Here is a 9,727-nt window from a genome sequence, read left to right as displayed (position 1 = left end):
GACGTGCGCCGCGCTCGGTCCGCGACCATAACAACGCCAGATAACCCTCACTTTTATCGATATCATTGATAGTGCAGTATCGATCGGAATTTATTCGCACAGCTATAAAGGCCCTGCACACCTCGTCCCTGAGACCGACACACGGTGAGGCTGTGAATCACAGATGCCCGCGCGAGGGCTTGACAAGCTTGTGTGTTGTGTTTTATTGTCAAATAAAGGATCTCTTCAGATCTGAGTCACTGATGATCACTATCTCCCTTCAGATCATGTTTGCTTACAGCTCTCCTGAGGGCCTTGTGTATTCGTGTTTTCATTCAGTTAGATAGTTGATCAGAATATCACAGTCATATTCTTCTCATATTCATATAAGTAAATCTGTCTGAGTTCCGGATGGTGTCTGCGATCCGTTGATTTACACTAGTACTGTAGTAATACCGTCAAACATGTACATCGCTTTTCATTGAAGTGCCTTGAATCATAAAAATACCATGGTACACCTTTATAATAATCATGTATAGTATATATCCTGGTGTATGACCAAGCCGCAAAATAGGCGATAACCTCACTAAACATGTACTGTAGTGATACCATATAAATACAGTGTTATATGAACATGATAAGACGGTTCTGTACGATAGTAGCCTCCTTCAAAATACCATGCGATTGCTATGATCAGAAATGGCAACAAATATACTTCATCAGAAAACGTGCAGCCGACTGAGCAGCAAAATTAACACATAATCTAAGCATAAAACTAAGACATTTTTAAATGGCATATTCAATGTTCAGCAGAGTTGGACACATGTGGTTTGCAAAAGTTGCTTGTGTGTGTTGAAACTGTGAAAATGAAAGCGTATGTGGGTCAAACGTTTTTGAACAGTATGATTTTTATGATTTGTTTTTAAAGAAGTCTCTTCTGCTCACCAAGCCTGCATTTATTTGATCCAAAAGCAGCAATATTGTGAAATATTTTTACTATTTCTCTTCTGCTCACCAAGCCTGAATTTATTTGATTCAAAGTACAGCAAAAGCAGCAATATTGTGAAATATTTTTACTATTTAAAATAACTGGTTTCTATGTGAATATATGTGAAACTGTAATTTATTTCTGTGATCAAAGCTGAATTTTCAGCATCATTACTCCAGTCTTCAGTGTCACATGATCTTCAGAAATCACTCTAATATGCTGATTTGCTGCTCAAGAAACATTTCTTATTGTTATTATTATTATCAATATTTAAAACAGTTGAGAGCATTTGTTTCAGGATTCTCTGATGAATAGAAGGATCCAAAGATCAGCATTTATCTGAAATAAAAAGCTTTTGTAACATTATACACTGACTATACCATGCAAAAAAGTCAGTATTTATTTATTTTTTGGTAAAGAAATTATAGAAATTAACACTTTTATTTAGCAAGGATGTTTTAAATTGATCAAAAGTGATGATAAAGACATTTATAATGTTACAAAAGATTTCTATTTCAGATAAATGCTGTTCTTCTGAACTTTCTATTCATCAAAGATACCTGAAAAAATTCTACTCGGCTGTTTTCAACATAATAATAATAATAATAAATAAATGTTTTTGAGCAGCAAATCAGCATATTAGAGTGATTTCTGAAGATCATGTGACACTGAAGACTGGAGTAATGATGCTGAAAATACAGCTTTGATCACAGAAATAAATTACAGTTTAAGATATATTCAAATAAAAAACTGTTTTTTAAATAGTAAAAATTGTACTGTTTTTGCTGTACTTTGGATCAAATAAATGCAGGCTTTGTGAGCAGAAGAGACTTCTTTAAAAAAACATTACAAATCCTACTGTTCAAAACCCTTTGATTGGTAGAGTGTGTATATATAGTGTAATTTTTTTTTTAATATAATTTTTAATGCAGCCGTGACCAGTAAGTGTTACCCACACAATACTTTTAATGCTAGTTCTGCAAATTTCATCTAAAATCACGAAGATTGTTTTACTCTTTCTCCCGTTAATAGACATCTTTCAGCGTGCAGTTTAGAAAAGTGCATCCACAGAAGTCCATTTCCAAGATCCAGCGTCTGCGTGTCGATGGAGGAGTCCTGCTAGAAGCCCAGAACGGGTGGAGAGGCTCCCGGGAGGAATGGGGTAGAGTTCTCGATGAGGGTCCCGGCAGCAAACCGCTCCGTTAGGGCAGAATCGGGCGAGATGCCTGAGAATGGACGCTCCAGGAGGAAACGGGTGCCGAAGACGTGCGACTGCTGCGGGCCCCACGGCAAGCCCCTCGCGCCGGGACACCAGCAGCTGTCCAAGAAACGCGGCCGCAGGAAGAAAGAGATGCTGAGCCAAGAAGAAGAGGTGGCGGCGGAGGAGGAGGTGGTGAGCTCGGCTGCGGCAGACTCGGTGGTGACTCTGGAAGCGGACGCTGCTTCTGAGATGGACGAGGCTCCGTCTCCTAAAGAGAAGCCAGGGCTTTCCCAGACTGAGAGAGGGAGGGAAAGCACCGTGCTGGTGAACGGCTTGGAGAACAGCGCTCCCAGCGACACACCCAACGACTTGATGAAGAAGCCCCGCACAGAGCCGGATGCAATGGAAACCGCGCCGCCCGGTCTGAGCGCTTCCTGGGACCATCACTACTGCAAACCCCTCGCTGAGGAAAACAGGAGCGACTCCACGGAGGAGACGGGACAGCCGCCTGCACTGCCTCCGGTTGAGCTCACCACCGAGGGCATCATCGAGTGCATTCATGGTAGTGTTCGGATGAGTTTGACAGCTTCTGGTGTCTCTCTTCTTTGGTTTGTTAATGAGTATGCGTTTATCTTCCAGAATTCCTCGAGCAGTTCTATGGGAAATACGGAGGCTTCACTCCGTTGAGCGAGACCGACGTCCTCGATCACCTAAATAAGACGTTTCAGTCTGATCTAAATGACAGGCAAGTTTAATCCCTACTGAATCATGCTTTTCTACAAGTATGGCACAAAATCAAGTTTTCCATCAGTGAAAGGAGGGACATAACCTTCAGAAAGACCTCTGGAGGTCAAACTAAATGTCACATTTTATGTGTTTTGACTAGTGCTGTCAAACGATTAATCGCGATTAATCACATTCAAAATAAACGTTTTTGTTTACAGAATATATGAGTGTGTACTGTGTATATGTATTGTGTACATATAAATACAAGCACATGCATGTATTTAAGAAAATTATGTTTATATATTAAATATATTTATATATAATATAAGAATATGAATATATAATTGTATAAACGTAAATATTTTCAAAATATATATAGTATGTGTGTGTGTATTTATACTGTATATACATAATAAATATACACAGTACACATACATATATAATGTAAACAAAACCTTTTATTTTGGATGCGATTAATCGTTTGACAGCATTAGTGTATATATTAAATACATTTATAAATCATATGAATTATATGAATATACATATATGCATGTAAATACATGTAAATATTTTCAAAATATATACATGCATGTGTTTGTATTTATATATACATATAAAATATACACAGTACACACACATATATTATGTAAACAAAAGCTTTTCTTTTGGATGCGATTAATCGTTTGACAGCACTAGTATTTTTTATCAAATAAAGCCTTGGTGAGCAGAAGACACTTCTTTCAAAAATATAAAAAAATCATACCGACCCCTACATTTTGTAACAATTTTTGGTTGCACTTTATTTTAAGGTGTCCTTGTTACAGTGTAATTATACATTTAAGTACTGAGTAATATTAATTAACTACATGTACTTATTATATGGTTAGGGTTTGGCGTGCATAATTTATTGTTGTTATAATAGTAAGTACATGTAGCATGTAATAAGGACACCTTAAAATAAAGTGTTACCATTTTTTTCATGTGACTTCAGTAACAGGATTATATGGTTGAACTTGACAATTGCAGAAAACAGTTTGGGAAAAGGTGATTTGATGTGTTTAATACTAGCCATCTCTCTCATGCTGGATTACATTAGATAACTTAGATAAACCATTAACATTTCAAAGAAGATGGACTTTGTGTTTCCGTTGCTTTTAGAAAAGTAATGGAACACCAATTTGTACAGAATTTGTGGAAAAAATAGCATAAGGTGCTCTAATTTCACTTCATATCCTGTATATTCTGCTACAGGATGAAGCTGATAACAAAAGAAGTGGCCAAGTACAGGGCTGGCCTGGCCTGTGCTCCTATGCATTTCTTCCAAGTGACCTACAACAAGCACACTTTGACCTTAGATGACCTTTCAACACTTGATGACCAAAACTGGGTCAATGATCAGGTAGGCCTCCTTGAAATCCAGCAGCATATACATGTACACTGAAGTCATGCAGGATTTGATGTATGTGTTTTTACAGGTGATTAACATGTATGGAGAACTGATCATGGAAGCTACAAATCATAAGGTAAAAGCATCCATGGCATCCAACGGCAAACACTGTTCTGAATATCAGACCGAATCACAGCTGAACTTAGATTCACAACTGAGTGTGTGATATATATTGCTTACATGTATTGCAAAAGGGTCAGTCAAAAGCTGTGTTTAGTTGAATAATCAATATTTTGGGGGCAAACATGTCTGTAGTGTTGCAACATATAAAGCTCAGCTCACATAGTAGACTTTCTGTTGGTGAGCAAAGCAGATTTGTGTGACCAACTTAAACCTGTTGTGGGGGAATCGTTCGTCCTCATGAGAAATACCTGTTAAATTACTAGAACATTTGCCCAGGAAAATTTGCAGAACAACAGTAAATGTGACCACTTATTAGCTCTGATAATTATAGTTATTTCATATACAGTAGTAGTAGGTATGTTTTCTAGAGGCTATGCATTACTGGCATAATAATAATAATAATAATCATACTTGGTTTCTGTATGTTATGGCTCTTATCTTGCGAATGAATCAGTGTTGCATTATTTCCTCTCATAACTTCTGACGCCTTGTCATTTTCTAGGTTCATTTCTTCAACAGTTTTTTTTACCGACAGTTTGTAGCAAAAGGTTATGAAGGAGTGAGACGATGGACCAAAAAGGTGAATGTCACGGCATGCAAACATCACACACAGATGCAAAAAGCTTGCATCTCATGCGTTTTTGTTTATTGCATGATAACAAGTCTCCTGTAAGATTTTTGTCCTTCCTAAGTCAACTTTTTGTTCTTTTCAACACATGCTCAGTGAAAGGAGGTGATTAAAGCATTAATTCACCCAAAAGTACAATTTCTGTTATCATTTATTTTACTCGTTTACATTTTGTGCTGCGAAAACAAACACAAGAAGATAGTTTGAAGAACATTGGGAATCAAACAACACTGAAGCCAATTGACTTCCTTTGTAAAAGAAAAAAAAGAAGCACATTTCTTAAAATTCTACTTATTATTTGTTTAATTGTTTTCTTTCTAAAGAATATGGAATTGTGTCTCATTACTGTTATTTTAAGGAATAGAGGCACTGTACAGACAATGAATTATGTAAATGACAAATTATGCACAATGCCTAATGTCTCCTGTCTGTGCATATTTGCTCAGGTTGATCTGTTTTCCAAGACACTGATCCTGATTCCTCTGCACCTGGAGATCCACTGGTCGCTCATAACCCTGGACGTCTCCAAGCAAAGCATCAACTTCTACGACTCCCAGGGCATCCTGTTCAAGTTCGCTGTGGATGTGAGTGCTTTTGAAGGGTGATTCAGACTGAGATCCACTCAGAGACCTGACGTGTGTGACTCTCATCCACAGAACATCCTGAAGTACATCCTGGCAGAAGCCAAGGAGAAGAAACAAGCCGTGTTTCAGAAGGGCTGGAGGATGGTCGTCAACAGGACCATTCCACAGCAGAAGAACGACAATGACTGCGGGGTTTTTGTCCTGGAGGTAAGAAACGTTACTGTATAGTAGGGTTGGGTGGATTGATGATACACAGCGCAGTGGTGCTTTAGATTGTGCTAAAAGTACCTAGATATATTCATGGCTGTCAGTGGGCAGGACTGGGCAAGAACGATCTCTCACAAACAAGCTAAAGGCCTGTTCACACCGAGACAAATGTATAGTGTGAACATTTCAGTTTGAACGGCACGAACATCTAAATGCTTTTTTTTTTTTTTTACACAGAGGTGTTATAATTGCTTTTCTGAAAACTGGCCAACTAGTAAGATTCACACTTTTGGTTACATGTTCAGGACCAATGCTGTTACATAAAACTTAGTGGCAACTTGGTTGCATTTTATGCATTGGTCTAAACAGACAAATTGAATGTGAATATTTGACCAAATTTTCATAAATTTGTCTAAAAATGAGGAAAATTTGGGAGTTTTTTTTTTTTTTTTTTTAAATCATCATGAAATAAAAATTCACCATATATATTTTCTAAACGCACAGAGATTTCATCCCTGCATAGGTTTTTTAAATGTTTTTTTTAGTGCTGTCAAGCGATCAATCGCATCCAAAATAAAAGTTTTTGTTTACATAATATATGTGTGTGTTCTGTGTATATTTATCATGTATATATAAATACACACACATGCTGTATATATTTTGAAAACATTTACTTTTACATGTCTATATTTATAGTCATATAATTTATATTATAAATAAATATACTTAATATATAAACAACCTATTTTTCTTAAATATATACATGCGTGTGTGTGTTTACATATACATACTAAATAAACACCGTACATTAATGAGGAAAAAAAATTAACTTAAATGATTTTAGCAAATGGCTGCAATATAACAAAGAGTGAAAAATTTAAGGGGGTCTGAATACTTTCCGTACCCACTGTATACTGTGTAAACAAAAACGTTTATTTTGAATGCGAGTTATCCTTCAACAACACTAGTATTTTTTAATGGTTTGAACTCGTAATGTTTAATCGAAAAGCCGTAAGTGGACTTGCCAGTGAAAACAAGACAAACAAGCAATGCATAGATAGAACTAACCATGTAACGTATTTATTTACAAAAGAAAACAGGATACAGAAGAAAAGATTTGTCGCTACTTCCGCTGCATCGCAACTTTAATATCTGATTTGTGTTGTTCTATGCAGTAGTTGTTAATGGTTGCTGAGTAACATAACTTGCCGCTTCGATATTGAATTCAGTTGATACATTTATGATGTAGTCACATAACTTTTTCCACTTATCCGCCATAATTATGACTGTCAGTGGGAAAAGCAATGGTATAATAAATGAATTGAAAAAAATTCATACTAAATCACACAAATGAACAATTATAAAACGGATAGTTCCGGTCCTTGATTCTGATTGGCTGAGCCACGTTCGAAGCTGTTGTAAATTACTCTACAAACACACACCTTTGTTTACATTTTTTGTTGCTTGGCAACCACTTTGTTGGAACCACTTTCTGAGGAGCTACATTGTTTGGTGGAAGAATACTGTTTTTATTAATATCATTACACTTTATTTGCTCTGTTTTATTTTGTGAAACCTTACTATGTATATGGAATAACCGTTTTATAAAAGCAATAAGCCCCGTGAAGCCGTGGTTTACAGTGAATTTATAACAGCTAAGGGGTGTTGTTAGGCACGACGCAATAAATTCACTGTAAACCACGGCTTCACGGGGCTTATTGCTTTCATATAATATCCAAAATAAATTTCCACAGACCAATGACAAAAAAATGAATCACTAATAAGATCCCACACATTTCGATGTTCAGATGAAAAATCAAGATTAATAAGAGGCCAATGTTGTACTTCATTTATATATCCGTAATAAAATGACTTGTGATCAAACTGAGCATCTTTTTTATTTGGCAGTACTGCAAGTGCCTGGCGTTCATGAAGCCGCTGCTGTTCACTCAAGAGGACATGCCTCGCGTCCGCAAGAGGATCTACAGAGAGCTGTGTGACTGCAGATTGTCCGACTGTCTAAACCAAGACAAAGCCACATAGACTCCAGACTCGTAGACTGGTGTCTGGATGACGAACGAAACAGGAGGGAAAGGACTTCACAGCAGGACAAAGAAACCCAAAGCTGGAAGTTCCCAATATTTGAGCCTGTCCAATCATTCCTGTTGGTTTGCTGGAGTTCGTCAGGTCGCGTTTACCTCTTCGCAGTACATCGGCGGCTCAGATATGCCTTTTTCCAGCGTCCTCAACCTCGAATTTAACCAAGCCTGTGACGACCTCTCAGAGAAACGAACGGGAGATCCGCAGCAATGGAGATATTTTTTCTGTTTCTGGCAACCACAAAGATTCAAAACCTCACAAGCGTGTGGATATTTTTTTTTAAACGTATTTTATTTTAAATTTCATTTATAACACAGCCATTACGTGTTTCTATCAGGTTTCTTTTTGTTAAGAAAATAGTTGTTGCTTTGCAGCATGAAACTTGAAGGACTTTGTAGTTTATAAATGTCACACCGTTGTTGAGGTGCAAGAAGCATTTAATGAATGTACTGTCAAACACCAGAATTTGTTGTTGAAGCTTGTACGGTCGAGCTTGTAACTTGAAAGCAAATTTTGTGGCGATACTCTTAAAGTCCTGGACCAGATTGCTTTGTTAGCATTTGATCATCCTCTAAATATGTTCCCAGATGTTTCTAATGAAAAAGCAGCAGGATTGAAGCTTAATATCAGGCAGCTTGCTGTAAACCGCCAGCATTATTTGGCCATTCTGTTGTTGCAAACTGCTGTTCTCTCAATTCTGAGCACTTTCCGTTGTTTTTCCTCGAATGCATCGGCGGTTAAAATGGATTTTGTAGCATGTAGATTTGTCGTTAATTGAAGTCAGTTAAAGGTCATTTTTAAATGAGCACAGTGCGGTGAAAACTGCAGGTTTCTGCCTTTTTATTTATACTCTTTTTAATGGTGAAGACTGATCTGAAAAATATAATCGAAACCTGCCATTCTGTCACAAACGCTGAAGGCCAAGCTAAATTTGGAGCCCGGTCTCATGAAAATGCGTATAAATAGTACGCCAAATAAAAACAGAAATTTGTGGTATTGATACGCCAAAATTGACTTTGGCGTGCATATGATACGCAGTTCCCTTTCGATTTGGTCACTCTACGTTGCTATGGGAATTACCCTTTCCTCCAAATACTACTGAAGCCTTATTGAATCACGCCAGTGAAACTGGCCAATGGCGTTCAAGCGCGCAAAATATGAGGGGCTCCCACTCTATATAAAGCAGCGCTTGTACGTCATCCATTCAGAATCTTTTCCTTCAGCCAAACTTCTACGAGAAGCAAGAAGCCTATCATCAAGAGTACTCACCGTGATCTACATGCTGCAGCGGACACGCCTTCTCTCCCCTGCTGTGTTCCGGTGAGCTTCGGACAAGGATGACCTCTCGTGATTGCCTCTCCTGCGCGGAGCCAATCGAACTCTCCGATGGCCACGAATCGTGCGTCTTTTGCCTGGGTCGCACCCACTCAAAGGCGGCGCTTGGGGGGTCAGACTGCCCCCACTGCGGAGATATGAGCCTTTGGACTCTCAGGCTCCGTGTTACCATCGTCCAAGGCTATGAACTCGCTCAAATAGCTTTGCCACGTTCTTCCTCTGCAGCCTCTTTTGAGCCAAGGAGTAAAGTGCCGCGAGCTTCCGATGTGGATTAGGTGACGAGCTCGCGCCGGCTCAGGTGGCCACACGCTACTCACCCCCCTGGTGCAGGTTCCCTTCCAGTGCGCTTCATGACCGCTGATCTCCGTCCCTCCCCCGGCGCGCAAGATATGATGACTTTCAGTGCCAT

The 9,727-nt window shown here is 38.4% G+C and overlaps 1 protein-coding gene across 2 annotated transcripts; it reads left to right on the top strand.

The window, feature by feature from the left end:
* senp5 (SUMO specific peptidase 5) lies at positions 1-8,977 on the top strand. Of its 2 annotated transcripts, none has more exons than XM_016509957.1 (9): positions 1-144; positions 2,000-2,730; positions 2,808-2,913; positions 4,146-4,293; positions 4,370-4,417; positions 4,967-5,044; positions 5,539-5,676; positions 5,749-5,883; positions 7,792-8,977. In XM_016509957.1, the coding sequence occupies exons 2-9, from the start codon at positions 2,142-2,144 to the stop codon at positions 7,924-7,926; spliced, it is 1,377 nt and encodes a 458-aa protein (XP_016365443.1). In that variant the 5' UTR covers positions 1-144; positions 2,000-2,141; the 3' UTR covers positions 7,927-8,977. The 2 variants fall into 2 exon arrangements, with proteins under 2 accessions (XP_016365443.1, XP_016365444.1); XM_016509958.1 differs by having other exon boundaries at positions 1-152.
* The last annotated feature ends 750 nt before the right edge of the window (positions 8,978-9,727 follow it).

Source organism: Sinocyclocheilus rhinocerous, unplaced genomic scaffold, assembly GCF_001515625.1.
Source record: "Sinocyclocheilus rhinocerous isolate Xijiao unplaced genomic scaffold, SAMN03320098_v1.1 scaffold3797, whole genome shotgun sequence".
Lineage (NCBI taxonomy): Eukaryota > Metazoa > Chordata > Actinopteri > Cypriniformes > Cyprinidae > Sinocyclocheilus > Sinocyclocheilus rhinocerous.
This window is presented reverse-complemented; position numbering and strand designations above follow the sequence as displayed.